Source organism: Chelonia mydas, chromosome 7 (genome assembly GCF_015237465.2).
Source record: "Chelonia mydas isolate rCheMyd1 chromosome 7, rCheMyd1.pri.v2, whole genome shotgun sequence".
NCBI lineage: Eukaryota > Metazoa > Chordata > Testudines > Cheloniidae > Chelonia > Chelonia mydas.
This window is the reverse complement of record NC_057853.1, coordinates 5,976,941-5,994,003: the sequence shown is the minus strand read 5'-3', so window position 1 is coordinate 5,994,003 and position 17,063 is coordinate 5,976,941. Positions and strand designations below refer to the sequence as shown.

Here is a 17,063-nt window from a genome sequence, read left to right as displayed (position 1 = left end):
AAAAGTGGCCAGATGGAATTTTACCAGAGTTTCTGGAACAATTATCCTTTGAGCTGACAATAAGCACCATACATTTCATCACAAAGGGTACTTCCTAGGTCTGAAAATGAGTTCCTGTCCTGAAAATGCTTTCTGATCAGTACCTCTAATGTCACAGCGGGATCGCTCATTCTCTCATTACTGCTGACAGCTACTGGCAGGTCTCCTTTGGCTCATGTGGAAGAGACGGGTGGGTTTGGGGTGGCAGGTTGTGAGTAGAGCTGGTCAAAAGCGGTTTGCCGGAATGATTTCCTGGTGGTAAGTGCCCTTTCTGTGGGGAAAATTTCAGTTTTGCGGGGAAAAAATGATTTTTTTCCCCATCAGGAAAGTCAAAATGACAGCTGCCGACCTGGAAGGCTCTTGTCAATTTCAATTGCGGAAAGTGAAATTGACAAGAGGAGCCTAGACTTTCACCCATGTGAAGAAGCTGTTACTTGGCTGTGCAAGGAAAATGGTGGTGGTGGTGTTTTAGTTCCTCGCTATCAGAATCAACAAGGGCTCCTAGGCTCTACAGTAATATAAACAATAAACAATAATTGTCACAGCAAGGTGCTCTAGACCATCAATGGTTATAAAGCTCTTACGGTGATGAGGTCCGGGTACATCTTTCTAGGGATTGTCCCATCTTTATTTGTAGATTCTCACAACATAAAATTTAAAATTACTACAGCAGAGGGGGAATTTATTCCTCTGGGGAATCTTTCTCTCTGCCCACTCTCCCCATCATAATCTGTGTTCCTCAGAAGAGGATGGAGTCTGCCATGCCAATGAGGCAATTCCCTTAAAGATATACAAAAACTGGATTCATTAGCTAGTCTGCTTGCGGTAGCATGCTAAAAATAGCAGTATGGCCGTGACTGCATGCGTGGTGGCTCGGGCTAGCTGCCCAAGTACAATCTCTCCTGACCCCCTGAGCTGCCATCCATGCAGTCTTCTGCCAAGCGCCGTCCCAACTGCTGTACAGAAACAAACTGACCCTGGACTTTGCTTAGTTGTTTTTTTGGATCTCTGAGGATTGTTAAGCATCCCGCCCTGACTCCCTTGCCTATTGATTTTTTATTTTTTTTGCACCTCTGCAATTCCCAGCTTTCATTTGTAACCGGAAGTAGGTGAATGGAAATCTCTCAAGAGAGCATCGTTTCACTGGATTTTCAGTCCAAAGTAGTTCCGAACTTGTTTGAGGTTTCCCCTTTGCAGCTCCATATTCAGGCCTGCATTCCAGCCCACTTTGAGCTGTGTCCTATTGTGGATCTGGATCTATCTGCCTTTCAGGTATCCCACTAGTCGGTTGAGCAGTGGCAAATTATCAGGGCTTTGTGATGAGCTGTAGGGTGCAGCTCACTCTACCTCACTCCTTCTCCCCTCGGCCCCATCTTTATTTTCCCTTGTCTTTGTTCTTATTTCTTAACCCCTTCCACTTACTGCTTGCAGTAGTTAGCTGTCACTTTGAGATCTTTCTTAAAGAAATGCAAGAACAAAATATAGGCTCTACATCACCAGTGACAGAAGAGAAGTGTCGTAAATAATAAATGTCTTGAACTAGTTAGAGGAATGTGATTGTGGACCGGTCACTGGTAACATAGCACTTGATCCAAGGCTCACTAAAGTCAGTGGAGAAACTCCTGTTTGCATCAGTAGGCTTTGAATCAGGCCCATCATGAGCAAGCATGGGAGCGATCCAAAGGAGTTTAAGCTTCTTCCTTTACCCCGTGCGTGCAGAGCAGCCGTCGTTGTGTAATGAGGTGGAGGGTGGCAGCAGAGACCAAAGTCATCTTTCCTTTTGGAAGGCTGGGGAAGGCTTGTGGGTGGCTGCAGGCTCTGGTTGCTGTGTTATGGAATCTCTGAATAAAAGAATAAAGTAACTGTTAAATACAAGCTCTCCACATCATAATAAGAACACCACACCTGGTACCCGGCCTGGGGCTCAAACCCAGGAAGAGTAACATACATGCTCATGTGCAATTGAGGCAGCATACACAGTCCCTGGGAAAGGAAAATGGGTAGCATTCTAACCACTTTCCTGGCTGCTGCAGGAATGAGCTTGATGGGTTTCATAGCCCCCAGTCTCATTTGGAAGAGTGTCTTTCATGAGATGGGAGAGCGAGGTTGAGAGGCTCAAAGGATGAAAAGTACCAAAACTTAATATATTAGGGAGAGAGAGAGAGAGAACTCAAAAAGAGGCTCTGTTGATACACTGCATCTTAGGCTTGTGGTTGATCATTGCATCTTAGAACTAAAGTGATTTTTTTTTTCCAGGCCCAAGAATGGTGGGAAATATTGCGTGGGTCGTCGAATGAAGTTTAAATCCTGCAACACTGAACCATGCTCTAAACTAAAGAAAGACTTCCGAGATGAGCAGTGCGCTGACTTTGATGGGAAGCATTTTAACATTAACGGTCTACCTCCTAATGTGCGTTGGGTTCCTAAATACAGTGGAAGTGAGTATGTCAGGAAATTAACGTCAGCCTCCTTGAAATGGCTGCATAAGGGAATAGAATTAAAATAACGTGACCTTTCGCTTTTCCAGTTTTGATGAAAGATCGGTGCAAGTTGTTCTGTAGGGTAGCAGGAAACACAGCCTACTATCAGCTCAGGGACCGAGTTGTGGATGGCACCCCTTGTGGCCCAGACACAAATGACATCTGTGTGCAAGGACTTTGTCGGGTAAATATTTCCTTCTGCTGTTTAACTAGGTTGTTTTCTTGTTTCTATTGGAAAGATCCGTTCTCGATCCCACTTCCACATTCTGGGCTTCACTGGTGCTGGTGTGGATTCTTCCCGAGGCAAATCAAAGAAGTCCTGCTGTCATGGTCATGTGCCCTGTGACTGGAATTTTCAGAGAGCTTATTGCGCACAACTGGGCCTGGATTTTCCAGAGACCTCAGCAACTCTTTTGGCACCTTAAGAAGTGACCAGTTTTTCAAAAGAGCTCAGCACGGCGCTCTTTGAAAATCTGTCCGGAAGTGTTGCGGTTTCTGGGTGCTGAGCACTCTTGAAGTCTGAGCCCAATTTCGGGTGGGGAGCACATGAAAAATCTAGCCCTGTGCTCTTTTGAAAGTCTGACCCTGCGGAATTTATTTTCCCCCTTCACAATTATTTTAATGCTATTCTCCTCTATCTGAGAACAGCCTATTCCAGAGTGACTTCCCAAACTGAGTTCCCTTGTACGCACGGCAATCTCTAAACTGGATAACATTGCCGTCTTTTTCTTCTTCTCCCAGCGGTACAATCGCAGGCACAAATACACAATCCCTTGATGTTAAGCCTTGTTTGGGAGTGAGGGGCACTAGCATGCACTGGAACCCACTGTTAATAGTAATGAAGTAGGATACAATAAACTGTCTGTCATGGAAAGAGATCCCAAATTGTCGTAATGTTACAGTGTGCAAATTCCACATTTGATTATAACGAGTCCTTGCTTTTTGGAGACCCTCTGCTTAGAAACAGCTTCAGTGTAAGGTGGTTACAATGTAAATTAACTAAACATGTGGAAAAGGGGGAAAAAAATTAGTTTGGCGGTGGTCTTAGTACACAGATGATTAATATCATTTAATTAGGAGATTTGTAAGTTCTGTCCTATTTAATATTTGTTCAGTCTAGTTTTTAACTTTTTCTCTTAAAGCAAGCTGGCTGTGATCATGTGCTGAATTCCAAGGCAAGAAGAGACAAATGTGGCATTTGTGGCGGTGATAATTCTTCATGCAAAACTGTCGCGGGCACATTTAATACAGTGCATTATGGTAAGACTCCGTCACCAAAAAACTTTACAGAGAAAAATGCAAGCCTATAAAAGCATTAACCACATACAGTCAAGAAAACCACTCATGTAAACTGCAAAATCCCTCTAGCTGTGGTATATTCTGTTCTGTAACTATGTATGCTACCCTCAAATGAAACATTTGGTTTGTGTAATGCCTGATCGTTTAACATTTTTGAAGATTTTTCCCTCCTCCCATAAAAAAAACAGTAAATGGGATGGCTGAGGAATAGTCTTGACCTTTTGCTCCATCGTCTAGGCTATAACACCGTGGTGCACATACCCGCTGGTGCTACAAATATCGATGTGCGGCAGCACAGTTACTCAGGGAAACCAGAAGATGATAACTACCTTGGTAAGTTTAATGCAGAGAGACACGCTATTTATACCGCCCTTTCTCAGCTAAGGAATATTTAGATTTCAGAAATATGTACAGTGTATCTGCCAAACAGACTAGCCTTAATTTTGCTTCATCTGTCTAGGTGCGTCTGGCTACTTATAAGGTCCTTGTTGCTGTAGTACATGAGAGGCTAACACATTTTAATTGCTTTATCCTTACAATGCCCCTCTGGGACCAGGAAGTAGTAGTATTCCCATTCCACAGGTAGGAAGTAAGGGAGATTAAGTAATTCGCCCAGGGTCACTCAGGAAGTCTGTGACCCCGCTTGGAAATGAGCTCTGATTTCCCAAGTCCCAGAGCCGGTACGCAGATCCTTACATAAGCTACGTTTGCTGGAGTATAAAGACAGACGTTTACAAGGTTTTAATGGAAATTCTATACATATTTTTAGGTAATGTAACCAAAATATATATTATTCCACTGTAAGATAACAGGCCTGATCCTCATTTACACAACTTCCCCTTTACCCCTGCCAGAGCAGTGTAAACGAGAATCAGGTCCCAAGCATCTCGGTTTTATTTAAACCGATATGTTATAATGGTAACTCAACCTTTAGCTATTGCACACACACGACAGCAAGATTCTGACCCCCTAGTTCACGCTGAGCAGTAACTTGCTCCTGAAATAGTGCAGCTTGAGTGAGGATGGCAAGGATGGCAGAATCCAGCGCTACGGAAATTCACCTATGGGTGAATTTGATACCGAGGCAGATGCCCAGTAAGGCCTGTCTTCCACTTCAGTCCTGCTGTCTCCCCCCCAAGTAGGGTTCATGCTGGCCCTTTGCACAGCTGTGAATTTCATCCTGAGAGGGGCGAAATCCTGGCCACATTGAAGTCCAGGAAGTTTTGCCCCTCATTTGCAAAGTGCTCATACTGTGACTCTGTTTCTCTTCCTTTGCACACATCTTTTGTTTGGGTTGGTCAGCAGCATTGTGGTTCGTTCGCATTTATCTAGATCTCTGTTTGGACAATAGGTGTCATCTTGTTTTCCAAAGGTGGAATAATCAGCTTGTCAAAACAGGCTGGTTTTGCTGTTAGGTTGTTTTTTATTTTAATAGATTTTTAAAAATAACTGTGTGTGTGTGTGTGTGTGTGTGTATTGGCTTTAATGATTAGGGTTATTTTAAATGTTGTCTTCACTTGGGGTGAAATTCATCCCTGTGCAGAGGGCCGGCATGTAACCTGTGCAGCGTTTATGTTCTACTTAAGCCCTCAAAGTAGGACATAAATGATGGACGGGCCTTGTGTATAGGAGTTCATTTCACCCATGGATTTTTTTGTAGTATCACTACTTAGGCCTCGATTTACTATGGGAGAGATTGTCCCTTATCCTAACACAGATGCTCAAGGGAAGAATGGGGTGTAAGGAACACCCCCAACATGGCACAACTCCAGGAGTGGGGAGAGACCATAGAGGCTCTGTGCCCCATAAGTGAGTGGGTGGAGCCACCCTTTCCCTACAAGTGAGTGGGCAGAGTCATGCCAAGCAGAGCTGACCAGGCCTGAAGGGGGAAGTGAGCTAAAAGGAAGAGGAGACTCAGGGAGAGGCGGTGACTTTCTGAGTCGCGCGTCCTGTCCAGGAGGCCCAAGAGGGCTGAAGTTAGCCTGATATGCTAAATAAAATAAATGGCCTGATGGTGTTCTGAATGGTTTAAGATGTAGAAAATATTTCCTTTGCAGTCATTAGAGAATCTTGCCAATGAGAATACAGTGCAGGGAAAGAAAATACAAAATCAAGTGAATCCTTTGGGCCCTGCTCCTGACAGTTGATCCATGCAAGTGGACCCCTGTGCCCGAGTAGGGTCCAATTGTATGGATTTGATTCCAGGATTGGGGCCATTCAAGGTATTTTACCCTTATATACCTATTGCCATTAATTTGTGGCTTGTCCATTATTAATGCATGTTTATAAGTGTCTAATTAAGCAAAACTGGATTAATATGCAAGCTTTGTTACCAAGAGAACCATAAAACTTTCCAAACGCTTTCTGGTCTTTCTCCAGAGGGAGAGATTCCTCCCTGTTCTTCTCTTTCCTAGAAAAATAATCTTCCATGTATATAGTTCCCTGCTGTGTATTCAGAACAGTCTACCCCGGCCAGGCCCCTGCGCCCAGAATAACCTCTCAGTTCTTTCTGGAGGGCTTTAATCTTCTTGAAAAGCATGAAGTCAAATCTTCTTTAATGTTACAGCATAGAGTATAGGGTCTAGGCCAGTTGTGATTTCTTTAACTGAATATTGCTGGGAAAGCATCTCTTCCTATTAGGCCTGAATAAAAGCAAGTCAAAAGTGTGCATGTGTACATTCATTTCACAGTTCACTGAGTGTGAAATCTTAGGCCCTGGATATTGTGAACCTTGTAGTAGTTACATAACAATCTAGGAGGAATTTGATGTCATCAAGTCTGGGATGTCTAAACGGTCTCCCCTATTGTTGTAGGAAGGTGCAATAAATGGAATGGATTCCTTTAATGTGTTTTAGTGCTGGTTAATAGTGTTAAGTCACAGTAGGAAGAATTTGGTTGGGGCTGAATCCTGCAGTTTGAGGTTTTCCTTTGGCCATGTACATGTTAGCTGCTGAGCAATCTTTTGCTTTATTCTCTCTCCTAGTTATGTTTCAACCACACCTTCCACGTTTTGATGGTAGCTTTAGGTTTTACAGTAGAGAGCCTTTGTAGTAATGTAGCTGTGATGGGTGAAATGGTGGGGAAACTAACTTAGGAAATTAGCTACATAATCGCATTAGTGTGAAGTTGTTCAACAGACTGCTGTTTGCAGGAAACTGTTCCTTTTAGAAAGCAGTTAGGCTTTAAGCCGTCAGTGCTTTTGCATACCTCAAGATCTGGAATAAAACAAAAAAGGATGATGCTGGCTGAACTCCATTGGAAGGTGAAATCCAGGCAGCTCAGTTTGATGGCGTGTACCCTAACCCTATGCCCCTGAATGCGGGATGAAAAGGGGCTACAGCCTGACAACCTTTCCAGCGAACAGCCTTGCCCAGCCCATCTTTATCTGTGTAATTCTGGTGTTGCAATATTTGGGGGGCAGTTTACATGTTCTATTTAAAGACCACGCTGGCACATCTTTGCCACCCTGCCTGTGCCCTGTATTGAGGAGCAACCCCCAGCAGTCGGCCTTTCTTCTAATAAGGCCTGGGGCCAGCTTAGGGTCTGCCGACGCTGCCCTGGCAGATGTGACTTCCAGCGCAGCCAGGCATCCCCACGCTAGCTCTGCCTGCCCTCGCATTCTAACCCTCACAGTCTCGCCATGGCAGCAGGAAGGGCTGCTTGCCCTGCGTACGTACCTAGGGCCTCTGATGGGACTGCACTCAGCATGGCCAGCCCCTCTCGTTGCTCACGCCTCTTGCTCGGAGCGAGGATGGGGTTGTCCACTCGAGCTGGAAATTCCACCTTCCCTGAAGGGTTTGTCTACACTGCACGCCACTGGCAGTGGCCTGTCGGGTCCGTGTAGCTACGAGGCACAGGGAAAAGCCTCCTCCCTGTGGTGCGGAGCGACCCGCGACAGCGAAGGGCTCTGGCATGGGGGAGGCCATAGGGATAAGGCTCAGGTCGCTCGCTGCGGCTTCCCGCTACCAGAGCTGTTCCCCACTGCTGGAGCCTGTTCCCCACTGCTGGAGCCTTTCCCCCACCACGGGGAGCTGCCGGAGCCTCTCCCCGCTGCCTCCCCCCCGGCGGAGTCTTTCCCTGTGGTGGGGAAAGTTGCCAGCAGTTCCGTATGCCTAGGAAAGGCTCCACTACAAATAGCAGTGTAGATGGGGAAGGCCCTGTGCGGGCGTGTAGAGACCCGGGGCAGGGTAGGTCCCTGAGGGGTCTCTGTTCACGCTCGGGGGTCGTGCGGTGTCTCTGTTCTACACGCCGCCATAAGGGGTGTGCAGTGTACACGGCCCCATGGTCTCCCAGGGCGGAGCTATGGCACACCACAATAAGCAGGAGTGCTCCTCAGCTGCGGGCACCGCAGTTGGATTGTCACTGCCCCGGTCCTCGAGCCCCTCTTCCTTGAGAGAACCAACGGGTTTTACTGGAGGAGGATCTATCACAGGGGTGGGCAAACTATGGCCCGGGGGCCACATCCGGCCCTTCAGACCTTTTAATCCAGCCCTCAAGCTCCCGCTGGGGAGTGGGGTCAGGGGCTTGCCCCACTCCACGCATGCCATGGCTCTGCGCGGCTCCCGGAAGCAGCTCCGTGCCCCCTGTCCGAGTCCTATGCGTAGGGGCAGCCAGGGGACTCTGTGCGCTGCTCCTGTCCCAAGCACCGCCCCCGCAGCTCCCATTGGCCAGGAACCGCGGCCAATGGGAGCTGCAGGGGTGGCACCTGCAGACGGGGCAGCGTGTGGAACCACCTGGCTACACCTCCGCGTAGGAACCAGAGGGGGGACATGCCACTGCTTCCGGGAGCTGCTTGAGGTAAGCACTCGCCAGAGCCTCCACCCCTGACCCCCTCCCATGCACCGACCCCCTGCCCTAGCACTGATTCCCCCTCCTGCTCCCTGAGCCCCTTGGTCCCAGCCCAGAACACTCCCCCTGCACCCGCAACCCCTCATCCCCAGCCCCACCCCAGAGCCTGCACCCGCAGCTGGAGCCCTCACACACCCCCCGCACCCCAACCCCCTGCCCTAGACCAGAGCCCCCTTCCACAACCTGAACTCCTCATTTCTGGCCCCACCCCAGAGCTCTCACCCCCTCCCACACCTCAACACCCAATTTTATGAGCATTCATGGCCCGCCATACAATTTCCATACCCAGAAGTGGCCCTCGGACCAAAAAGTTTACCCACCCCTGATCTACAAGATCACCTTTAAATAATTCATAGGGTCCAAGTCCAGCAGGGACCATTGTGATTGAGTCTGACCTCCTGTGTAACACAGGCCAGAGAACTGCCCCCAAATAATTCCTAGCGCAGACGTTTCAGAAAAGCATCTGCGATGGGTTGTCACCCGCAGGGGTGCAGACAGGTTGTCACCCTCAGGAGGACCGCTGCACCTCTCTAACAGCCCAGATTATCTGGCCCTTTTCTCACACTGCTTTGCTGGGGAGACACAGCCAGCCTCCCCAGGCCCTGTTATCACCCAACAGGACAGCAGGTGGCACCCCACACCCAAACTGAGCTACCTCAGTGCTGTACCTAACCCATTCAGACAGACAGACAATTTCCCAGCTTCCCAGGTTCGCACCCCCCTCACTGGAGTATAAACCCAAAATTAGACCGTCTTGCACTGCACAGGGATCTGTACAATGTAAGCTCATTAATAACGTTTGCCTTACCCTCGATGTGGTAAAGATATGCAACAGCCTTTGCTCGCAGAGCAGGGCTTTTTCCCCAGACACTTCACTCAAAGGCACACTGGTTTAGACAAAGAAAAAGAATGTATTAACTACAAAAGATAGATTTTAAGTGATAGCAAACAGATCAAAGCAGCTTGCCTTCATCTCTTAACGGATCTTGTGGTCATTGGGTGGTTTGCTCGAGGTCTGCTGTGCCAGCTGTCTGTGCAGGGTTGGAGCTGCGGCGCACAGAGGGAACACACACATGTGCTGCCAAATATCTATCAACATCTAATCATACATCCAATCTTGATTTAAAATCAGAGACACCATCATGGGATAGAGTGTCCCCGAGCCTGAGATCCTCTCAATGCAGGAGGCTGTCAGGAAGCAGTAGCTGTTCCCCCAGCCCCTCCGTAAGTTAGGACAATCGAAGGGTCTTCTCACAGAGGGAGGCTCCTTTTGTCAGTCCCAGCCTGGGACCAGAAAAGACCTGTCCTGCTGATTGCTCCCCATCCCCTCCTTTGGAAACTACAGCAACTCCCCACCTCCAAAAACTACTTATTTTTCAGGCTCAAAATAAGGATTTTTAACCCCAAAAAAGGCTCAAAGCTACAAAATTGTATCACTGCCTCGACTTGCCTGACCCTGCTACCTGGCTGCTGGGCTCCACAATGGGGCAATGTCTCCAGCCTAGGGGTCTGATCCCGTCATATGTGGAGTCTCCCTCTGCTTCCACTGACATCAAGCATGGCATTTCCAAAACTGTATGGGCAAGCTCCTCAACCCCTGGAAATCAGGGAGGGAAATCACTGAAGCCAATGCTGCTACACCAGTTTACACCAGCGAAGGGTCTGGCCCCATAGTGTTAAAATGTGTATATACGGGACCTCAAATAAAGTGCATGAGTTACTTATGTGAGTGTGGGGTTGATTTGTGTTTACCTCTTTTGCGCAGCATTATCAAACAGCCATGGAGTCTTCATCTTAAATGGGGACTTTGTCGTCAGCATGTTTAAAAGGGAAATCAAAGTTGGGAATGCTGTGATCGAATACAGTGGCTCAGACAATACAATTGAAAGGATTAATTCTACGGAGCGCATTGAGCAAGAAATCGTTGTTCAGGTAAAGTGTACTTTCTTCACGCAAACGCACCTCCGCTGGGTTTTATTTGAGTGAAAATAGCGCAAATATTGACTGTTCTTAGTTTATCTGTGTGTGTCTTTGTTTTCCCCAGATTCTATCAGTGGGTAATTTATATAACCCTGATGTTCGATACACATTCAATATCCCCATTGAAGACAAACCTCAGCAGTATTACTGGAACATCTATGGCCCGTGGCAAGCCTGCAGTAAACTTTGCCAAGGTATGTGCTTTGGAATATTTTAAATCAGTCACAGCATTTTCTGGATTTTGGTGGTGGTAACAAATGCATTTACACTTGCTTTCTCTGAACTTATTATCTCATATGAGTTTGATCATTTCTGTGAACTGTAGTAGTGGAATGATCTAGGCTGCCTTATGCCAGCTGATAATGTTTAGCACTTTTCTGGTGCTTCTCATCTTCAAAGCGCTTCACAAACAGACACTCACTGAGCCTCACAACAACCTTATGAGGTAGGGAAGTGTTGCAATGGGGAAACTGAGGCACAGAGCGTTTCCTTCTCGTTCCCAGAGCTGCAACGGGAGTCAATGTCAGAGCTGGGGTTAGCCTTCAGGAGCATCTGTCTCTGTACCTCTATATACCTCTAGGTGGGTGACGGGAGTGGATCACTTGATGATGACCTGTTCTGTTCATTCCCTCTGGGGCATCTGGCATTGGCCACTGTCAGAAGACAGGATACTGGGCTAGATGGACATTTGGCCTGACCCAGTATGGCCGTTCTTATGTTGTGGTGCACTACCTCTCTCTCATTCACCAGTAGTACTAACGTCCATCTAAATATGGTGGATCCTTTTTTGAGTTCACGATGCAGATTTCACCTCTGTACTAGATTCCCTAGATCAAATAGATTTGCAGAGCACAATTTGAATTTTTTTAAGAAGCTATTTTGAAAACAGAAAGAGAGAGAATAGATTGGATCACTTTCCTGTATGTGTTTAAAAATGTATTTTTTCCTATTTAGGGGAACGAAAAAGGAAACCCATTTGTGCCAGAGAATCTGATCAACTCATGGTGTCAGATCAAAGATGTGATCGAATTCCCCAACCTGATCCAGTAACTGAGCCTTGTAGCACAGAATGTGAATTAAGGTGCACTCTACTCAGTCATGTATATACATTACATCATATATTTATTGCCTAGTCTTCTTTCCTTTCACTGCCTTTTGTGGTTCCTTATTTCTCAGTGACCTACACTAGCTGAAGCAGACAATAACATTGCTTTCCTAGACTTCTGCAGAGTAGAATTCTGCCACTGTCAGCCAAGAGTTAATGGTGCCCACAGTCTTCCTTGCAGCAGGGACACGTTTTGCTCTGTTCACTTCAGCTTGCCTTTCTATGGTGAAAGCAGCACTAACTGTAAGGGGCACATCCTTTATCTGATGCTGCGAAATGTAGAAACGTGAAACAAATGTCTGTGATTCCTATCCTGACGTGATCGACAAGGCTGGGAACTGCATGGCGGTCTTGTCTGTCCAGGAAAAGCTGTCTGCAAACTTTAGAAAACAAACAAAAGTAGGCCCAAATCCAGCAAAGCAACTTAAGCAAGTGCTTAACTTTAAGCATGTGAGTCATCCTACTGGAGTCAGCGGGAGTACTCGTGAGCTGTACCTTAGCATGTGCTGAAGTGTTTTGCTGGATGAGGGCCTTAGCCAAACAGCGGCCTGTGACGATTACAGTATGACGAAAGATTTTGGGGAGGAAGACTGTTTTTAAAAGAACCATTATTTCTAGACCTGTTTAACTTTTCATAGAATTATAGAATATCAGGGTTGGAAGGGACCTCAGGAGGTCATCTAGTCCAACCCCTGCTCAAAGCAGGGCCAACCCCAACTAAATCATCCCAGCCAGGGCTTTGTCAAGCCGGGCCTTAAAAACCTCTATGGATGGAGGTTCTATCACTAAATTGTGAACTTTTGAACTAAAGTGTGGGCCGAGGGGGGGTTAAGTGGCTGCTGCTGAGCCAGTTTACTTTTTATCTAGATTCCATCTGAGAATGTGATGGTCCTCTCAGAGGGTCACTGTAACAGCTGAAAGGCTACTCAGGTGCCATTGCGCAGCTTGGAAGCTCCAGAGGCGGGAACTGTAAAAGTTAGGAACTCAATAACAGATCTGAGACTGACCAGTAAATCAGGAGCTACTGGTTCCAGATCTTTATTTTATTTTCCTAGCTACTCTCCTGGAGCTTAGCCTTGTGGCCAAGTTGAGGAGCTCTGCATTTTCTATACAGGAGTCTCTAATCTGGGCTCTGATCCGATGCCTGTTGAAGTCAATGGGACTCATTCCATTGACTTCAGTAGACATTAATTAGTTCCCTAATTAGGGACCTCATTCTGCAAGGTGCTTGGGCGAGGTGCTGAGTGCCCTCAAGTTCCAAGTGGGCTCTCAGGACCTCATGTAATCAAGCCCCATTCACAGTGTCAGTGTCATCCTGCCAGTCTGCAATTGTAGTGAAGTAACCACAAGCACTTCCTCCAGGGATGGGGACAACCAGTAAAGAAGCAGTGATACAGGCAGACCAGTCTAGCAGTCCTCGCCTGGAAAAATGGTGTCTGCATTGGAGGATCTTTGGGGTGGGGACTTGGATAAAACCCAGAAGAGTGTGTGTGTGTGTAGAGGATGGGAGTGTGGATTGGGGGTGTTTAAGAGGAACATGGAGAACACCCTCAAAAGAGTATGAAAGGCCAACTTCTGCTCCCAGATATGCAGGTGTATCTCTGCAAAGGCAGGGTTCTACCCAACAGCTATGAAAAGTGTTCCATGCCTTGGGGCCTGGTGCCTCTCTGACGCATGGGCAATATGCCTGTGTAGATCGCATTAATGGCAATTACTTGCATGTATCCTCAGTCCACTGATGGTCACGAGCAGTTGTGTTTATTCTCCCAAGTATGAAAGTAAGCCTTTAGGACTAAACATGCAGTTAATTATTATTATTATTGGGCTGGGGCCCATTGTGCTAGGATCTGTATAAAGGCACATTAAGAGACTAACCTTGCCCCCAAAGAGTTTGCAAGATAAATACAAAGGCAACATGAAGGCTGGGAAACAAAGGTGAAGGGTTTCCCCAGGGTCACCTAGCAGATCAGTGGCAGATCCAAGAATAGAACGCAGAGCTCCAATTTCCCAGTCCGGTGGCCTGTCGATGGGACCGTGCTTTTTCTGCCACCTGTCCAGCACCCTGTGGTATAATTTAAGATTTATATCAAGTCCTAATATTGGAAAACATGTTAGTTCCAGATTCTGGAGTGAGGAATCCCAATAGTGTGAATTAAATTCGCCCATCACCTGCACAGATCTATTCTATGAGGAGGGTATGGAAACATTGGAAAGCACATCTGGACCACTGAGCACCCACAGCTCTGGCTAAAGTCCATGGGAACTGTGAAAATCAGGCCTCTGGTGCCTGATGAAAACTGCACCATGTATGTGGACATAAATTTAATGCAACCACATGGGAAAAGTCCAGGGTCAGCAGCAGCCACATCTCTCCAGCTTGGGGACTGCATGGAAGTGATTCTGGACTATTCTGGAGAGAATGCCACACACATTGCATGCTTGCCTTCTTGCCATTTCAGTCTTAAAGGAGGATGTCTAATCTCCTAGCTTCAGGGTAGGAAAGGTGACTAAAGCACGAGGAGGTGGCTGTAGATAGGAAAGTGTGTTCAAGAACTGAAAGGTGGACGAAATCCCTGAGGTTCTCAGTTGAATGGCCTTCGTTTTTGCATCGCTGCCTGCGGGCAATAGAAGCCCCTCGGCAAATGCCAGGACCAGAGTCCCACCCACTGAGAGCAAGTGCTTTTTAATCCCTGATAGAACTCTTTCTTTGTATCATCTATCTTGTACCGGTGCACAAATCACTCAGTTCCACTTCAGAGGACTGAAAGTTTTGCTAAAGCATTCTGCTTCATGGAATTACATTTGACATACGCTTCATGCCCATACAATTTAATACATTTGATGCCAAGTTTTTTTAAAGCTTTTGGTTTTCTGAGGGTGAGGCATAGTCTAGGGGTCTGAACACAGGCCTAGAAGCCAGGAACCCCTGAATTCTAATGCTTGCTCTGCCACTGACTCTCTGTGACCTTGGGTAGGTCACTTAAACTCATTGCCTTGGTTTCCCCATCCATAAAAAGGGGCCGATACTGCATATGTACATCCCAAGAGTGATTCAAGGAGTAATTAGCTAATGTTTTAGACAGCACTTTGAAGATGCAAAGCTTTGGGTGGTGTTGTAATGAGTTACAAATCTGCATGATTAAAGTATGTATATTCCTTATTTATGTAACATGATACTAACTGCATTATACACGTAGGATACTAAAAAGCAGTAACCCTTTCTGCTTCCGCTTTTCCTCTCAAAACCACGTGCGTTCCCGTGCTCTTCCAGACTTTCTGCTTTAGACAGTGTAATACTGGCAGAGTTACTGATGGTGGGTTTTGGGGGGCTTTTTTTTTTGTGTGTGCCCAGGTGGCATATTGCTAGAAAGAGCGAGTGCACTGCGCAGTGTGGGCTGGGATACCGAACACTAGAGGTCTACTGCACAAAGTACAGTAGGTCGGAAGGGAAGACGGAGAAAGTCGACGATCGATTCTGCAGTGGCCAAACCAAGCCAAATACTAGGGAAAAATGCTTTGGAGACTGTAACGTAGGAGGATGGCGGTATTCAGCCTGGTCTGAAGTAAGTATGTCACCTGAGTGGTGACATTTGCCTTATTTCAGGTGAAAATCTACAGCCTGTGTATTCTTGGCAGCTCTCAGTCAAGGGGGGGCAGGCACTTGGTCAGCCTAACCTAGTAATAAAAGTTGATTTGGAAAGTGTCCTGCTTTTGTGGCGGAGCCATTCAACTGTGCGCTGCTGTTGCTTTGAAGCCGCCTGCTGGAATAGTGCATGAGATGGACTCTGCTGGCGGTCAGTCCTGCATGGATCCGTCATCAGGAGGCGCTCGTCTGTGAAACTGGTAGCTATGCATAGCACGTGGAACTGGGAAACGGTTTTCAGCATGTTCTCTGGGTCCAAAGCTGCCCAGTAACCCATCCGCCATTGCTTTCTGCATTCCTCCGATGTCCGTAAGGCCAATCTTGACCGTTCTCTTTATGCACGACTGCTAGCACCATCATCAGTAAGAGTTTGTGTGTGGCCTGAGCATGCAGACTGAACTAAAGACAGGGTTTTGTTTCATGACTGCAATATAAATAGCTTTACTTTTTAAAATACTATGCAGCCTCATTTTCATTTACACTGAGGCCCCTTTACACTGTTTTGGCATTGACACATCTTGAGGCCACGTAAAGTGCCCGAGTGGTGTAGTGGCACCTTGGTATAAATGGTAGAGGATGTAAAACAATGATTGGTATTAAGAAGTTAAATCAGGCCACTGCTATTTACCGTTTCTCATAATACAAGTACAAAGAGACACCAGTTGAATGAAATCGAAAGGCCACAAATTTAAAACTAATAACGGAATTCTTTTTTTGGCACAACCCATAATGAAACCTGTGGAACTCATTGCCACAAGATATTATTGTGCTTGGTAAGATTTAATATATATATATAAGGGATACAAACCTTTGTACTTCTGGTCAAAACCAGCCATCAGCTGCCTGGGATTAGGAAGAAATTTACCCCATAGGGGCGCTTTTGTACAGTTGTTCTTTATGGGGTTTCTTGCATCTCCTTCTGAAGCCTCTCGTCCAAGTTACAGGACGAGGTAGACTATTGGCCTGGCCCCAAGTACAATTCCCATGTGTGTTTACTGAGTTTCTCTTTCAGTGCTCTAAAAGTTGCGGTGGTGGCACAAGGAGACGACGAGCCATCTGCGTTAACACCCTCAACGATGTTCTGGACGACAGTAAATGCAGTCGGCAGGAGAAGCTCGTTGTACAGCGCTGTAGTGACTTCTTGTGTCCACAGTGGAGAACAGGGGATTGGTCAGAAGTAAGTGTCCACTGTTTTAAAACCAAAAAGCTGGTCTCTTTCACCCACAGGTGTTGGGCCAATAAAAGATGTGACCTCACCCACCTTGTGTCATATCCTGGGACCGACCCGGCTACAGCAACACTGCACTTAGAAGTCAGCTTGCGTGGATGCGCCTGTCTGTACCTATGACTAACGAATGGCTACGAAAGACCAGATTCTTTCCCTTAGAGGGGGCACATTGGAGCCCCTGGGGTTCTGCTGTGAGAAAGGAGTGAAAGATGTCACACAGAGGCCTATGCCCCATGGGCGTAGCAGCATTCTGCTCTGTAGGGGCTCTCTTCACCCCCTGCACACAAGAAAAGTTGGGAGCCAGGATAGTGGGAGGAGTGCGGAAGCAGCGTCCTTGGTCCTAAGCCTCCAGATCCACTGACCGTTTTTCTCTCTGGAAAGCATGTGCCTTCGATAGGGAAATGAGGCATTACTTCAACTCCAGGGGTGCTCTGTAGCCTT

The 17,063-nt window shown here is 46.8% G+C and overlaps 1 protein-coding gene across 7 annotated transcripts in view; it reads left to right on the top strand.

Annotated features, from left to right (window-relative positions):
• ADAMTS9 (ADAM metallopeptidase with thrombospondin type 1 motif 9) overlaps positions 1-17,063 on the top strand; it is a 134,189-nt gene that overhangs the window by 52,730 nt on the left and 64,396 nt on the right. For all 7 annotated transcript variants that reach the window (XR_005226211.2, XM_037904878.2, XM_043551517.1 and 4 more), the window contains 9 exons: positions 2,296-2,477; positions 2,567-2,703; positions 3,662-3,779; positions 4,056-4,151; positions 10,432-10,598; positions 10,711-10,840; positions 11,601-11,727; positions 15,104-15,314; positions 16,407-16,571. Coding sequence is in view for 6 of the 7 variants with exons in the window: in XM_037904878.2 (XP_037760806.2) it covers positions 2,296-2,477; positions 2,567-2,703; positions 3,662-3,779; positions 4,056-4,151; positions 10,432-10,598; positions 10,711-10,840; positions 11,601-11,727; positions 15,104-15,314; positions 16,407-16,571 (1,333 nt within the window). In the remaining variant the exon portion in view is untranslated. The remainder of the gene's footprint in view (positions 1-2,295; positions 2,478-2,566; positions 2,704-3,661; positions 3,780-4,055; positions 4,152-10,431; positions 10,599-10,710; positions 10,841-11,600; positions 11,728-15,103; positions 15,315-16,406; positions 16,572-17,063) is intronic.